Source organism: Syngnathus scovelli, chromosome 18 (genome assembly GCF_024217435.2).
Source record: "Syngnathus scovelli strain Florida chromosome 18, RoL_Ssco_1.2, whole genome shotgun sequence".
NCBI classification, from domain to species: domain Eukaryota; kingdom Metazoa; phylum Chordata; class Actinopteri; order Syngnathiformes; family Syngnathidae; genus Syngnathus; species Syngnathus scovelli.
Window position 1 is genome coordinate 9,229,255 of NC_090864.1, and position 16,164 is coordinate 9,245,418.

A 16,164-nucleotide genomic window follows, 5' to 3' on the forward strand; every position below is an offset into this window, starting at 1 on the left:
TAGTTGCATAAGACAATAACCACCATGAAACGTCTCCTTTAAAAATACAAATGTCTCGGGGAAACGTACAAATTGACCTTGCTTAGTATTGATATTTATTGTCATGTAATTGAGGCTGCTAGATTTTTCACCTTATTTACAAGTATGTGGCTGCGGAACCCATAAATCACACCGAGTTACAAACAATGCAAACGAAAGCAATTTCAAAATAAAAAGATAAGCTTTTTTCCATTAAAAAAATATTTTACATTAGTAATCGCTTAAAAACATATTTGCATATTAGAAAAGTCAAAATAAGCATGTAACATGGGAGGGGGGGGGGGGCGATCTATAATCCTCTGTCAATTAGGCACCTTTGTTCCAAATACGCCGCTGCATAGTTTACTTTCTTTAAAAAGAATATAAGAACCGGATAAATACATTCTAGCTGAAGACATCAAATGTGTGGTGCCGATACACATGCAAGGAGGAGGGCACAAATTTGTTTACCTAAAATAAAATATCTTTTCATCACTGGACACCAATTTTAAAAGGATGACAATGTACCATTTTAGTTTGTGGGGAGAGGGGGCGGGGCTTGAAGTGCAGCGTTTCGCTTTCTTAGATTGAACCGTTATGGCAATAAAAGTGCATGATGCATATTTTGCTTATTTTAGATGATAGCTAAAGAGGAGAAGTTAGTCGTTATGTTCGGTAATTAAAGGCACAATGACATGGTAGTGTGGACTCCATTGGATCATCTTGAACACTTGAGAACATGCTGAACTTGATTGGTGGCCATCCAGGTTTTTGTAACTGCTTCACTACTTTCATTATAATAGGTAGAGAGAAAAAAAATATACAGAAATTTAGATTATGTTGCTGCCATGACAAATAAAAAAATAGCCCTTGAATAATCTATTGCACTGGAATACATTTGTTGGTTTCTCATGGCTGCAATGCTGCAACACTTTTAAAGCATTAGGTGTTAACCTCATTATGAAGTTTCAGTGTTTTCTTCTTAGACTCAAGTTATACAAACATGGTTACATTCAATCAAATAAGGAAGATGGTTAAAGAGGTGAGAAGTGGTCGAATGGCATCGTTAAACGGGGGTACACACATTCTATTGAATTTAATGATTGTTCCTTTGCGTGTGTTTAAGTCCATATTTTTTGGTTTTGGTTTCTTAAGCAGATACTCTTGCTCCCTGTGCCAGTCCCATCAATGATAACAGCTTTTTTTTATCATTATTATTATTAATTAATTATTTTATTATTATTATTTATTATTATTTGTTGGCTCCAACTTTAAGAACGATGTTGCTGATGTAAAAAAATAACCCAATGAAAAGTGCTAAATGATTCCATCTGGTTTGCAAATAGCAGTCACAGATTTTGAAGGGTGATAGGAAGGTTCCAAGGTCCACCCCCCCACCCCCCCACAATGTTGTGTCTGGGAAATAAGGTCACATTGTGGCTGAGGGGTGCATAGCAGACGCAGTTGATCGAAAAGCAAGTCTCCACTTTAGTCATATCTTGGGCCTCCATCCGTTAATGAACTGCATGAGTTTCTTCACCTGCAGTTTGCTCAGTTTGAAATCCTCCGAGAGAATCTCCTCGGTGAGCTGCAGTAACAAGTTTCCGTCGATCTTCTCGGAAATGAAGCGGGACGTAATGTCGTCGGGCAGGCCGATAAAGCGTAAGGATTTGGACACTTCTTCTATGGAGAGGCCGGCCAGGCTGGGCGGGGGCTGCCAGTGTGCTGAGGGAGACACCGATATCGAGCAAGCGGTTTCCCGATTCGAGGTGGATCCTGGGTCTTGGATTCCCTGTTCCTGCTGTGTAGGGAAGCAAGAAATGGAGGTGTCCTGCTGACCGTCGCAGGCTGATCCGAATGCGCGATCGGAACCCCTTTTCATACTGTTTGACTTTGCTGTTCTTGGCGGTAGAATGGGGCAAGAGAGGCTTTGCTTTGTCTTGCATCTGTCCTTTGATTCATCTCGGTACATTTCTGAATTGTAACTTGATGATTTGGCGCAGGACGATTTGCTTCGAGACACGTTGGGCAGCCCGAGGCTTTTGGCGCCGTGCGAGCGCTCGCGGCTGTCAAAATCCACCAGGCTGCAAGTTTTGGGGTTATTGGCGCTCCTGTTTCTCGGGTAACTGTAGTAGCTGCGGCAGCCGGCTGGGAGAAAGTCATCCAAAGCGTGACAATCTCCTCCGCTGAAGTTGTTGGGCCAAGACAACCTAGAAGACATCCCGTCGGACGGCAAGACGCGGCTGGGCAACGACACGCTCGGCTCACCACAGGCAGGTTGGGACCACTTACACGGGTAGCACGTGCTGCTTTTCTCTTGCGGCTCAGATGCCTCTTGGTCACATGACCCACTACTGAAATATAGAGATGAAACAATTCAATTAGGGTTGCCAAGGCATGGAAATTGTTTTTTTTTTCTTCATTATAAAACCATATGCAAATGAGTACATATCACGAGGTGACTTCTTACATGGCGTGAAGGCCAGATGAGTAATAGGAAAGGGTTGGACTTGGCGAGCGGGTCTCTTGCTGCCGAGGCTTGGAGAGCATCGGGACGGATGGCATCTGTTTCAAACTACGCGGAGGAATCGGCGGGGCGTTCAATAGGCGGCATTCTTCTTTCACCTAGAAATGTAGGATTAGAAAGTGGCAGCACAACTCGTGGCAATCGATTCACCGGGTGATACTCACAGCTTCAGATTTGGGAGGAACCGGCGGCGGCGTGAGAGCCACGTCGGGAATGGTGACGGGGCCGAGGGGGCACGCCAGCGGGCACGACGGCGTGGCTGTCGTAGCGCAGCCGTTGTTGACAGCTTGACCGTCCTCGGGTAAAGACGACTTCTGGCTTCTTAGGTGGTCCAACCACAGCTCCTCGTACGGGACGTCGGACTTGCCGAGGGACCCCTGCTGGTTGGGGGAGTCCGACATTTCGACGGGAAAGCTTTCCGCCGAGTCTGTGGGAATGCTGTCGGAGGGCAGAAGCGCCCAATCGCCGCAGAGGCTCATGCATCCTTGCAGGTTGACCTCGCTGTTGCCGTGCAGGTTGCTGCCGTAAACGCACACCGAGAGCCGGTGGAAGGATTGAGTCAGTTCGTCCCGGGCGTACGTCAATGAGCTGGGGACCTGCGTGCTGTTGGGACACCCGTTGGAGGTTCCGCCGCAGCAGTTGCCGTTCCCGCCGCTTTGCTTCTTGGGGCTCTTGCCCTCGTCCGTCCAGTCCGTCCGCACATCCCGGACGGCGCGCGAGTAGTCGTCGATGTCAAACTGCTCCTGGCAAAATGAGAACCAGCGATGCACCATGGTGTCGAGCCACATCTCGCCTTGCAGCAGCTCCTCGGGAATAATAAAGCGAGGCAGGGCCGTGTTGAGAGGGAAATGAATGGGGATGATTTTGTTGCTTCGCAGGACGCAGCACACGACCACCGTCTTGGTCTGAACGTTGACCAGTTTGTAACGATGGCCCTCCCGGATGAGATGGAGGTCATGCTGGTTGCGGGGCGGCGTGCCGGGCACCGTGACGTTGACGGGCAGACGCGTTTTCTCCACAATGTTCCTGATGTTGTGCTCGCCGTCCTGCATCTGAAGTTCCAGCGGGCTGCACGTGCTGAAGCGACCTTTGCACTGGAACGGTAAGCTGATGCTCTCGTTGGTGCGGTGGTTCATGCAGATTAAGCACGGCATCTTGCCTCGACCCATTTTACTGATGGAGTTTAGCTTCCCGATCTTCTTGAAAATGGTGTTGAATCTGGATTTCTCTTTGGAGGTCTTGGCGTAGAGGATCTCGGCCTGGCCCATTAGTGTCAGCTCATCGCCAGTGCTTAGTGTTATATTGTAAACTTCAGTATCTTCGTTGCATTCGCCTGAAGCCATCTAGAGGAAATCACACCGTGCAACCAATATCAATGACATTGACGACCAAGAGTTAAGTTGGTGGGTCAACAATCGCCATACCTTAACATTGAATGTGATTTCTTCCATGACGTAAACCCTTTCAGGAAACGCTTTGGCCACTTCTTCCACACTGTTGAAGTATTGCACAGGCTCCTTGACATCTCGGTCCTGTTCTAGCAGCTTAAATTGGCCTGAAGTGGGGAGAAGCAAGCAATTCAATTTTATTTATCATTTTGAAATGTCATTTTGTATATTGTCATGGTACTGTTGCTCCACACGTAATTATAATATGGGAATCCAGCTCTAGTGGTGTCTTCAGTGGGATCATACTAATCGCTGAGGCTAATTATGTAACTTACCTTCATAGTGAACAGGGATTTCTATTTTCGGTCCAATCACGTAGTGTCCTTCATCAAGACTGTGAGCAGTAATAGTTGTCCACTGACGACAGGAATGAATCAAGAGGTAGTCATTGTCTCGAAGACCTTCGACCAGCTCACCTGGAAGGGAATAAAAAGTTTAATATGTAATGTATTTTAATTTTAGGTGATACTTGATGTGAACGGCTTGAGAATTCAACTATTTTGTGATTTATTATGATTTTGATATCTATGGGTTTCAGCTAATTTATTGATATGAATCAGTTCCACGAGATATATGGTGATTTCCACCTGTTTTTTTAATAAAATGTGTGCAATCTTAAAGTGTTGCAAGTCGTCCGTCTGCAGCTGTCATCGACAATCATTACTTTTCGCTGACGTCTTCCCAGGAATACCATACTTGCAAGACTTTTTCGTGCGTGCTCATCATGTGTGACAGTAAACAAAAAGGCACAATGCAATCAACTCGGAAACTCGACTTAGTTTGAACTGCAACAAACACTGCTCGCAATTAGTAGCAATCAAAACATAGTTAGCTCCAAATACTAGGGAGCGTCAAAATAAGTGACTGACCGTTGTCCAGCTTGACGATTTGAGGCAATCTATAAGCACTGACAAGTTGATCTAATGGCAAAGCCGTCGTACTCCACGTAACATCTTTTAAATTGTTGTACAACATTGTTCCAAGGTCCATCTTGCTAGCTTACATTAGCCCACAGGAGGGCTAGCTAAGTGTAAACACGGTCACGCAAGCCTACGCAGCGCTCATAAACACAACGAATGCATCGAAGGTCCATTTACGGCTTTGTATTTGCCACGATGCCGCTTAATTTTTGCATAATGTTGTCTAGTCATCTCTTTACATGCCATTAAAAAATCTATAATCTAATTATGAAGCAGAGCCATGTTTGTTTGGTTACCAACTACAACCGGAAATGCGTATTCTCTTACAAAATAAGAGTATTGTCAAATTGCGCTCACATTTTCATGTACCGTTCAATTACCATTGCTACAATAACAAAATATATTATGTAATGAAAGACACAGTTTCGTTATAAAAAGTAAAACAATTTATGTTTCTGGGCTTAATTTGGACCAGAATCTCTTATTTTAAGGTTAATAATCAGACCAAAATTAGGTAGAAAATTATAAATGGAAACAAGACCTTTTTGTCCTAAGATAACTTAAATAATTAGTGTGTTTTCTGAGACAAAATTTCATAATACTGTTGTAAAAGTGATTCCAAACCTGCAATAAAAGTGTATTTTTCTTTCATCCCTTACTCTTGATGACCTTGTTACAAATAAATATAACAATAATATTTTTTAGGATTGTTGATCTATTTCTGTTTCACTACAGATATTTAAATAGAAGTAAAGATGCTTTAAAGTTGTGTCACTCAACTTATGAAGCTATTCTCTCCTCTTTTGATACTTTTCACCATTTTGATAAGATGGCACAAATTGCACCCCAAATAGAATTTTCCATTATCTGTCCCTTTAAGATATAAATTGCTACAATTTGACAATAGTAGTGATTGTGTAGTTCTGTGTGCCAACTCTGAATGTCATCACTTCCTCATCGTTGTTGTACAAATCACAGGAGCTTCCTTCATTTTTTGAGTGCTCACACTATCCTGTGACAAGCAATGTCTTTTTTGGACACTCTACGCCAGTGGGATGACGCTGTAACGTGTGTGGACAGAAATGATTTAACTGAAGCACTCCAACTTTTCTTGGCCATCCAGGAGCCAAACTCCAAAATTTGTTTTAACATCGGTTGTCTCCAGCTTCTCAACCAAAACTTGGATGCTGCTGAAAAGGTAATGTGTGTCTCTGTATGGAAAGGAAAAAAGTAGCTGATTTTTATTTAATCAAGTCTGGGTTGTTTAAAAAGCAAAGTACGTGATCTTTTGTAGACTGAAAGCGCGAGTTAGTGAAAAAGAAGAAGTGGTGCTTGGCTTTCCATTTCTCATTTGTTCTGAAGGAAGTAACGCGTGATTCGTTTTTTTTGTCTCAGGCGTTTGACTGCAGCATCTGCAAGGATGAGCATTTGGCGGTCGCCTTCTTTCAAAGGGGGATGACCTTTTATCAAAAGAAAAGGTAAGGCCTGCTTGTCGCCTCAATAATATTTGAAGCATCCTCCAATTAATCAACCTGATGTGTTGCCCTCAAGGTATGATGAGAGCGTTGGTGATTTCCAACTCGCCCTCAAGGCTTTGCGGGGCAACCAACTGATAGATTACAAAGTGCTTGGCCTCAGATACAAGTTATATGCATGCGAGGTAATAACGTCCAACTAGAACCTTCACTCTAAGATGCCATTTTTGGTCATCAAATAAAAAAAATGTTATTCCCCAGGTCCTGCACAACATGGCCCTGGCGGAGGCTCACTTGGGTCAGTGGGAAAAAGCCCAGAAGAGTCTTTCAAAGGCTCTCGAATACAAAACGGACGCCAAGCTCAACATCATCAATAAAGCTATGGAGTCTATCCTGGTCTGTTCAAATTTCTTTGTCATATCAAAACAAAGCAGCTAACTACTTGTTTAATATTTTGAGACCAAATATTGATTTTATTTCCCCACCAGAGACAAAAACTTTTTAAAGCAGTCGAGTTCCCATCCACTGTGCTGTTTAGACCGAATAAGAACTATGTTGCTGAACTGGAGAAAAAGGACTACTTAGGAAAAGCCAAGGTATTAGATCCTATACCAAGTAATTTAAAAAGAAAATTAACATCAAACTTGAATTAAATTGACCTTGCATATTTTTATTTTTTAGGTGGTTGCTTCTGTCGTTCCCCAGGATCAATTCTCTGGGTTTGCCCCATTACAGCCACAGGTACTGCTTGATTAAATAATGTAGCATATGCTATTACTAAATTGATTTTTTCTCCTCCATACAGGTCGAACAGGAACCTTCAAGTCCAAAGGAGCCTGAAGTTCTGAGGTAAAATTGGATGAATGTAACTGTGGCAGGCTTGTTGGCTTATTTGTGTCATTTTTAAAAAAAATAATACATGAATACATGAAAGATTGCCTCTCTCTGAAGGGCTTTGGAAGGAGACGCTCACATCGTGCGATACGAGTTTATACCCGAGACAAGCGATGAACTTGCCGTTGTCCCGGGGAATATTGTTTTTGTCCTGCAGAAAGGTTCGGACAACTGGGCTTCGGTTATCTTCAACGGGAGAGTAAGACTACCGTCTCACACTAATAGTTGTGCATAAAAAAAGTATTCATTTTTCAATTTAACTTTGATTTAAATACAGAAAGGTCTTGTCCCTTATAATTACTTGGAGCCTTTGGAAATGTCCTTGGGCACTCAACAGAAGAACGTGAGCATCCTTCGTTACCATATTCAGAACATTTATCGGTTGGTTAGTGAATCCGCATTATTTTCTCGTCTGTATTTATTGGAAAACAGGAATTATCAGAACCACCGAGTCGGGTACCACCAACCAGGCCAGAAAGGAACCAAGGTAAGCACTTATTTGATTTAGAAAATAATTGACTACGCAAATGCTCAGACGTTATATTTTATTCAGGGCTTGTTCGTGACGACACCACCACTGAAGACTTACAACAGAAGGTGTGCAATCAGGAAAAGAAATATATACAGGACTTCTCTAAATGATTGCAGATTTTTTTTTTTTACTTCAGGAAGGCCAACTCGCGGACAACTTGTGTGTCGTCAAAGTGTATTACAAATTCAACTTTGCAGTGTCATTAGAGAGTGGCTCCACTTACAAGACACTGGTTGAAAAGATCAGTAAAAAATTGAACGTGTCTCCCATGTCAGTCACATTAAGGTAATATATGCATAAAAAAATATATTCTGACAATTTCTGTGATTAAATGTAAATTTGTGTTTAATGTAGGTTATCATCAGATGCAACAAGTGCCATGAATGATGATACAGACATGGAGAGCGTTTGGAGTGTCCATAGCAAGCGCCTCAAATTGTGGTGTAACACCAAAGAAGTCAGTAAATGTACAATTAAATTCCAATATATTTAAAAAATAAATTAATTGCATGATTCTGTTTAGGAAACCGCAGTAAAGCCACGAAACAATGAGACCGTTTTGGTGGCGCTTCACCCCTACGAGTCGACAAATCCTGAGGATCTTGGTTTTAATCAAGGAGATAAAATTACACTCATCTCAAAAAGTAAGATGGCTTCTCTTTAAATATGCTGTTTTAACTGTTCAGTCATGATGGAATGCTTTTCCTCCCTCCTGTAGTTAACCAGGATTGGTTGGAAGGACATTCGAATGGAAACACTGGCATCTTTCCTGCATCCTTTGTGGAGGAACTTCCTGTGAATGACCAGTGATGAAATGTAAATGCAATTTTCCATATTGTCCCCTTAGAATTGAAAGCAATGTCATACATGTTGCCACTATCCTCCTTCTTCTTCATAGGCGATAGCGATGCCTCTCCTGCCCTCCACAGCTTTCTCCACGGGCGTCTCTCCCAACTTCTGCTCCAAACCGCGCCAGCTCCGAGTTGCCAGAAATGATGCTGAGAAGACACGAGGAACATTTGAGCGTTTCATTGTGCATCAATAAACATCCATTAACACATTTTAATTGTTTTTAATGACCTGCGGAGTTGGTGTTAGCCACAGTTAGCGTCTGGTTCCTTAGGACAAGTGAGGAGCTATGCGAGAACTCATGATTGCGGTCCAGCTTGTTGCTCCGCAGCGCTCCGGTAATTAAAGACACGTCCGTGTCGTCGCCGTCTTCCTGACCCTCTGGCGGAGGCACGTAATTTTGTCCACCTAAAGACAAAATCGCCATAAAGAATGAAAACAAACGTTGAGGGTTGTAATTCTGTAAAGTCGATTCAAAACCTGGCAAGAGATGTCGAAAGTCGGTGATGTATTCCGATGACCACTCCCTACTCCTGTTACAGGCCACTTCCATCTCGAACGGCGTCACCACGGGTCGGTAGAACTCGCTGGAGTCCAATAGTGAGTTTTCCGGACACGAAATCAAAACAAAAATGTCAATTTCTAAAAAGTTAGCCAGCTTAGGCACATTGAGCTTTCCCATAGCGAATACGTAGCTCTTCTTGCCAGCATTTCGGATTGTCTCTTTTAGCTGCTGGATTATAACCAGGTAGTCAGCCACGCCAAGAGTGCCCACCAAGATGCCCACCACGTTGGCATCCTTCGCCCTCTCTATAGCGTAGAAGCGCTTCATCAGCGCACGGGTGACGCTAACCGACTCCATCCTGCCCGTAGATGTCACGGGGTCGAAGGAGGAGAAGGAGCAGCGGTTCCACGTCATCATGAAGTTTCGTAAGGTTGGTCCATCTTGGCCGATATAAAACATGTTGTAATCTTCAACGCTCAGTCCGCTCTTCAGAGATAACTGCCTTCCAAAGTGGATGCGAGGCTGCTCTTCATCATCCTCTTTTTTACTCTGACCGTGGCTGTAACACTGCTCGCCTTCCACAACGAGCTGGGAGGAAACCACGTTTGGATAGTCTTCACACAATTGTCCCACCAGATTTTCTGAAGAGGAAAGAAATTAATATGTACTTTAGATGACATCTAGTTTATATCTGAACATCAAAACAAACTCCTCCTACCAATGGCATGTGTGTATCTGACATCATACAAGATGAGGATGCGGGCTTGCGTGTCAGGGTAGAGTTCTCCGAAGGCCGACTTGCACTTGTCCAAGTCGATGCTTGCTTTCTCAAAGACGTACATTAGAGGTAGCCGTTTAGATGGGCTCAAGCAGGCTCGGCCGTAGTGCACGATGCAGTCTGCTCCGACGTGCTCTGCTGCCACCTCATCCACACAGCAACTGACCAAACCAAAACACACCACATGGCAAATACATCATCTATCAAGATCAAATGTTTAAATCATTCATCAATTACCTTCCATAGGATGTGTCTCCTAGAATGAACACTTTGGCTTGGGTAATTCTTTCAATCTCAGCTGCAATTGCAGTGGAATCGTGCAGAAGTTCATCGGGAAACTGAAGAGCAACCTTAAAAGTATCAAAACAAATAAGTATGAGATATTTAGAATTCACTGCATGTGTAGTGTTGTCACAACCTTGCTGAAGTGATTCTGACAGACAAATTCGCAGGTCTTCTGAATTTGATAGAACTCATCAAGCTCTTCCAGAGGTGTTCTCCTCGTCTCTTGGACGTCAACCTGACGCTGTATTACATTTTCCGAGCTGCTACTGAACGCATCAGCCATGACGACGGTAGGATACAGCGCCTGTACAAATTTCACACACTTTAGCCATTTATAAAACCGAGGCAGTCATTAAAAGCTCAGAATTGTAAATTTAACAGTACACGGTTACAACTGTTCTAAAATATCGTTAACATAATGCTTAATTTAATGCCAATTACTCACGTCTCGTCTCTAAAGTTAGCTAAGCTGTATAGCTAAATTCCCTCCATGTATTCCTAGTTGTCGTGTGATACAATTAGCATAAATTGCTACCAATAATGTTTCGACAATTACATTTCTGTGTAAAATTCAAAATCAAATGGCACATTGTTCACCGGACCATGTTAAGTGTAGCAAACACATGTAACCTATGGTTTGGCTTTTCCGGTAGTTCTTATACTTCCAGTTCAACCTCGTACCAAAATAAAAGCAATACAAATGATGGCGTTGTTAGTGCAAGAACTTTACAGTGTGCCTGTACTGCTTTATATTTAATATATTTTCATAATTACATCATCCATGCAAGAATAAATCTATAGAGCAAATACTGTCTTGTTTGCCACAATGTAGCCATGTTTAGGAAGCTTTGCTCACTTTATGTTCAACTCTAATGTACCAATACTAAAATAGATTTATTTACAAAATACACACAGTTTAGTATTTAGTGCAGCAACCGTCATTTTATTACACTTTAACAATAGAGTGCAAGTTAAAACAAGATATGATAAACATGTGAAGTGGAAGGTGAACCACCATCATAAATACACAAGTCAGATTTCATACAAAACTAAAAGATATGGTTTATTTTTTTCATTGCCTTGAACAGCCTTCAGCCATTTCTTGAGTGGAATGTCGCTGGCAAACAACTGGAAGACTTTGCTGCAGACCTTGACTTATGCTCGACTTGAGTCCATTAAAATAAGGTCAGTGCATGAATGTGCCAAATATAAAGTCACATCATTCCTTTTCAAGTGCTCTTTACATCCAGATACGATAGAAACCTAAGACCACGGTGAGACAAGTGAACACTGAACCTAGAGGAGAAACAAAAGCAAATAATTAGTCGAAGTATCTGCTGTATGGTATAGATCAAATTAAAATATGAATGCAATGAGATGTTTAATAGTTGACACATGTGGAAAGGATTTATTTTTCAATATAATGAATGTGACATTACACCTGCAAGGTATTTTATCGTGTCCAATTTATGCGACTCGAGCATGGTTTTCAAACCCGCCACTTCAGTGTCAATTTTCATGTTGGTCTGAGTAATAAGACGATCTTGCTCCGAAGTCTGTTAGAAAGAAACAATGGGATAAAAAAAGAGAGATGCTTTGTGCTTAATAAGATGGAAGGGAGATGATTTTGTAGTGACTAAGGGACATGATACAATGTACAAACCATTTCCAAAATTTCTGTCCGTGTTTCCATAAGTTTCTTCTCATGGTGTACTTTCTGAAAATAGAAAACGATGAGGATCACCTTTTACCATTAACTCCCATTCTAAGCGTAAATGATCAAGATGGTGGAGCTTACCAGTTCTTTCACACGAGTCTTCTCTAAATTCATGTCCAAAAGTGTGTCTGAGCGTACTTTATTCATCACATCCTAAAAAAGACACAGCGTATGAGAAAACATAAATACACTTAACTGATTTGAAAGCAAATAAATGTTCAACTTATTCAACTTTGAGTAAATCATATTCTTACTTACAGCTAGTTGCGCCTTAAGCTGCCAGAGCTGGATCTTCAATTTCTGAAACATTAATATTTTGGAAAGTGATCATATTTTTGGTGATAATATTTTTGCTTCTCTATATCACATAACCAGAATAATAGACACATTACAGCTCCTCAACATACGTACCTCATTCTCTGTCAGTAATGTAGTAAACTCGCTTTTCTCCAGAATGACCATGTCCTTCTTCAGGGCTGCTATTTGAGACATTATACGCTGCATCATTATTTCCTAACGAAGGCACACAATCCATTAATTAAGATAAATTACAGCATTGCATACACATAAACACTTTCCAAATTAGACACATTTACCTGCTGTACTTTGGTGACCATGTCACTGTAAATCGTGTCCATGGTAGAATTGGTCATGTTCAAGAGAGCCTTAATTAAGGCTTCGGCTTCTTGAGTTGTAAAGCCTGTTAAAAGAAACATTGCGGCGTCAAAAGCAGAGGAATAGCGTTAAAAAAAACAATGGCGGCGACTTTTACCGTTCTCTTCAAGGAGTCGAACCACCGCATGAGTGTCAAAGAACAGCTTTCGGACTTTAGGAGCATCCGTCTGTACATCAGACTGGATGGGGCTGAAATAATTTTTTTCTAAAAGCAATGTCGACAAGTTATTGTTCAAACATTACTTAATTGACAAGGCGCTTTAATTGGAATGACATTTTTTTATGCTCTAAGGCGGGGTCAGCTGCACCAGAAAGAAAAAAAAAAGAGGAACTGACGTATTATGTAAATACTAATGCAGTTGTCATTTTGATATAGAAAGATATAGTTGGGGGGGCACTCGAAATTTGTAGAATCTCAATGAACGCCCCTGCTGAAGGTCACACTCGTAAAGGACATTGCATGGACAAATAGTTTCAAAAAAGGTGAAAGATTCAATCTTTTACAGGGAAAATTAAGGACATTTTCACCACTATTCCAAACGATGGAAGATGTTTACGTCACCTGACTCACCTCTTGCGGACAGGTGCAGGTATCGTCGCCTCACTGTGTCAGATGAGAAACTTGCCGAGGATTTAAAATGTGACCATCGAAGATCGATAGGAAGAACGTTCCAAGACAGACGCCTGCTAAATCTCACGCTGTCTGTACTCGCAAGGCTGAAACGCTTTTTATTGTGACAAAGAACAAAAACCCTGAGACGCGTATGACATTGTTTGAGCACCATTGCAAGAGCGTAAAAGACAAACTAAATCACCACGACAGTTTGAGCTAAACTACTTCCGCCTTTCAAAACCTCGGAAATATTTACGCACATCCGTTTTTGCCTTTCAAAATAAATTCCAATATCGGTACAAAAACTTGACCCTTTTCTTGCTTTTACATTTATTACCCTGACCACGTTTAAACCCAAGCTAAATAATAGTTTTTCACTCTTTTGCGTAGCCACGAAGTATGTCACTGAAACCATTTTCAGACATTAATTTCTAATCTAGAATATCAGAATTGGCTGTCATGACAACAAACACAGACTCTCCACAAGGATGCTTTTACCCTCCTTTATTTGTTTTATACGCAAATTCATGCACTAGCACTTTAGCAAACAGGCACTTTATTAAATATGCAGCTCTGCTACTGGATGGGGGAGGTAGATGATGGGCCACTTTTAAACTCCTTTTACAATGGTGAGTAGTAATTTTAAAGACAAATAAGACCAAGGAAATTTCCATGCATTTAAGGTTACAAAAATCCACTGGCATTGTTGTCAATGGGGATAATATTCATATTTTTACACACACCAATTCCACACAGTCTCCGCAGCACCACACATAAGCAAAGTTTTCATTAATATTGCACTATTTTACATGTATGAAGACTGTAATTGCATTTATTGTGGCTGAATTTGCCTAAATTGAATTTACATATTACTATTTAATATATACAGAATGTCTATTGGATGTTCATGCACATAATAAATCACTTTTGCTTGTCATAATACTGTTTTCTAAAGTAACAGTACTTTTTGGCTACTCTACCCACCTGTTACTGAGGTTCACAGGTATTGACAAAAAAAATGTCAAATGTACATCAAGTTTTTACTCATGTGAAGAAGAAGATACAGATAGACAAAGTGGTTGCCACCAAAATGACCGCACACAGCGATAAAAGTGCCACATTGCGATCACGCCGGCCGGCAAGCTGCTCCTCGTCCACAGAGAGCAGGGCCAGGGAGGCGCTGTCAACACTGCCTTGTGGCTCGGTAGGCAGCGACCCGTGGGGCTCCACCATCCAACGCAATACGTTCACCTTCGCTTCCATGTCATCAATCATGTATTCAATTTGGTTGATCTCCAACTCCATGGTCTTGCGGTCCTGGTTCTCAAGGCCATTGGGGTTCAGAGCGCGGTTCAGGTCTGGTAGACTGAGAGCTCGAGCAGCAACTTCACTGCTCCCCCCTGCATGATGACAAAAAAGTATTTTAACCTTTAATTGACGATAAAATCAAGATTCTATCGTCTTGACTGTGAGGCAGACAAGCTCACCCCAATTAATCAATTCTAAATGAACCTTCTGAAATACACAAAGGTGATAATCAATTTTTATTTTTTTACCTTGCAGGCCAGTTTGGACTAAACTAGGACACTCAGCAAGAGTGAAGATGTCTCCCATGTTGAAAACTTTGCACATGTCAATATGAAGGAGCTCCAGGCTGGATGAGAAGGACACCCAAAGTAGCTCCATCTCCTTGCGCTGCTCCACAGGGAGGCTCTTGTCACGAAGATGCAAGGTGAGATGTTGACAGATGGTGGTGGCCAACGTCCGGGCCCTCTCTCTGGTTTGCTTCAACTCATCTCGCAGCTGTAAGCTGTCAGTGCAGCCGCCGACGCATGAAGCTAGATGCCGATAGCATGCCACCACCTCCACCGAGGCAAAATAATGATAAAGAAATCATGACACTCAGAAGGTGTATTTTATATATATTTAAAATATATATATATATATCAAGGCAAATGCCACGAGTCATGACCTTTGTTGATAAAAGTAGTGTATTATCTGTGGTGCAAAAAAGAATGTAGGTTAACAGCAACCGAGATATTTGAATGAACACAAAGATGCAGCGAAACAAAAAAAAAAAAAAATCCTATTCAGTGAAAGTGCTGTTTTAGCCACAGGGATGAACTTGGTTTTGTTCTCACTAGCAAAGCCAGGATTTTTTTTCTTTTTTATAGGCCATGGAGATGGGCAAGGGTATTGCAGGGGTTCGGTAAAATAGAAATGTGGGAAAGAAATCTAGAAAAAATTGGGAAAAAAATTAAATTATCTGGTCTGGCACCTTGGGGAGGTCAATGCCCCCACGCCCCCCCCCTCTAGCTCCACTAGTGGTTGTTCTTTTGCCACTTAACTAGTCAATGGAAATATATTTCAAATCTGGTGTTGATTTAGAGAATTTATACTCGCTTTTGGATAACCTTTGTGACATAAAAAGCATGGTCTACCTATTTAAACGATTCAAAAGTAAAAAGTATTAAAACAACAGGACACCTAGTTAGCATCGCTGTAATAGAATTAAGCTCACCTTAATCAAAGAATCCACCAGGGCTTTGCCATCAGCCAAAGCCTTGTTTGTGCCAAGTGTGTTGTCATCTCCCACTTTGTTATTTACAAGTGGCATGAGGATGAATTGCCAAGAACCGGGCACAAAATTCTGTCTTGGCTGGCTGCCCTTCACTACGCTGGTTGCTCCTTTTCCCTCACGAGGTGTTTCATTCACAGGTTTAGGATCCAGTCCAAGTCCAAGGCAGCAGAGCGGTGCATCCCCATATTCCGACTCCGTACCAGAGTCACGTCATCTGTAAACCTGTAAGTATGTTTTGCCGGGTGGGGAGAAAATATTAGAAAGTGATGAGAGTGAAGAAAGAGGCTAATAAAATGACTTCAGCAAGATGCTAATCCAGTGATTGACCCCCTTTGCACCGACGCAGG

The 16,164-nt window shown here is 41.8% G+C and overlaps 5 protein-coding genes across 6 annotated transcripts; 1 reads left to right on the forward strand and 4 right to left on the reverse strand.

Annotated features, from left to right (window-relative positions):
* Positions 1-72: 72 nt before the first annotated feature.
* On the reverse strand, positions 73-5,224 carry garem (GRB2 associated, regulator of MAPK1). Its single transcript, XM_049748644.2, has 6 exons — positions 4,863-5,224; positions 4,269-4,409; positions 3,970-4,100; positions 2,710-3,888; positions 2,489-2,643; positions 73-2,372 (listed from the first exon to the last, which is right to left on the reverse strand). The coding sequence occupies exons 1-6, from the start codon at positions 4,981-4,983 to the stop codon at positions 1,511-1,513; spliced, it is 2,589 nt and encodes an 862-aa protein (XP_049604601.1). The 5' UTR covers positions 4,984-5,224; the 3' UTR covers positions 73-1,510.
* Positions 5,225-5,862: 638 nt separating this feature from the next.
* On the forward strand, positions 5,863-8,874 carry ncf2 (neutrophil cytosolic factor 2). The gene is made up of 16 exons (XM_049748860.1): positions 5,863-6,111; positions 6,309-6,391; positions 6,465-6,573; positions 6,650-6,784; positions 6,877-6,984; positions 7,070-7,129; positions 7,194-7,237; positions 7,340-7,481; positions 7,560-7,625; positions 7,715-7,769; positions 7,836-7,879; positions 7,951-8,099; positions 8,169-8,271; positions 8,338-8,458; positions 8,533-8,630; positions 8,713-8,874. Exons 1-15 carry the CDS (start codon positions 5,938-5,940, stop codon positions 8,622-8,624), a joined length of 1,485 nt encoding a protein of 494 aa, XP_049604817.1. The 5' UTR covers positions 5,863-5,937; the 3' UTR covers positions 8,625-8,630; positions 8,713-8,874.
* Positions 7,811-10,893, reverse strand: dph2 (diphthamide biosynthesis 2). The gene is made up of 8 exons (XM_049748861.2): positions 10,677-10,893; positions 10,365-10,535; positions 10,184-10,296; positions 9,887-10,107; positions 9,144-9,809; positions 8,895-9,071; positions 8,682-8,812; positions 7,811-8,607 (listed from the first exon to the last, which is right to left on the reverse strand). Exons 2-7 carry the CDS (start codon positions 10,512-10,514, stop codon positions 8,691-8,693), a joined length of 1,449 nt encoding a protein of 482 aa, XP_049604818.1. The 5' UTR covers positions 10,515-10,535; positions 10,677-10,893; the 3' UTR covers positions 7,811-8,607; positions 8,682-8,690.
* A 253-nt stretch (positions 10,894-11,146) lies between these two features.
* mcur1 (mitochondrial calcium uniporter regulator 1) lies at positions 11,147-13,486 on the reverse strand. Of its 2 annotated transcripts, XM_049748862.2 has the most exons (9): positions 13,195-13,484; positions 12,721-12,828; positions 12,545-12,648; positions 12,360-12,461; positions 12,207-12,248; positions 12,030-12,101; positions 11,895-11,948; positions 11,673-11,787; positions 11,147-11,527 (listed from the first exon to the last, which is right to left on the reverse strand). In XM_049748862.2, the coding sequence occupies exons 1-9, from the start codon at positions 13,406-13,408 to the stop codon at positions 11,472-11,474; spliced, it is 867 nt and encodes a 288-aa protein (XP_049604819.1). In that variant the 5' UTR covers positions 13,409-13,484; the 3' UTR covers positions 11,147-11,471. The 2 variants fall into 2 exon arrangements, with proteins under 2 accessions (XP_049604819.1, XP_049604820.1); XM_049748863.2 differs by lacking the exon at positions 11,673-11,787 and having other exon boundaries at positions 13,195-13,486.
* A 228-nt stretch (positions 13,487-13,714) lies between these two features.
* Positions 13,715-15,961, reverse strand: rgs9bp (regulator of G protein signaling 9 binding protein). The gene is made up of 3 exons (XM_049748866.2): positions 15,758-15,961; positions 14,793-15,099; positions 13,715-14,636 (listed from the first exon to the last, which is right to left on the reverse strand). Exons 1-3 carry the CDS (start codon positions 15,851-15,853, stop codon positions 14,281-14,283), a joined length of 759 nt encoding a protein of 252 aa, XP_049604823.1. The 5' UTR covers positions 15,854-15,961; the 3' UTR covers positions 13,715-14,280.
* Positions 15,962-16,164: the final 203 nt, after the last annotated feature.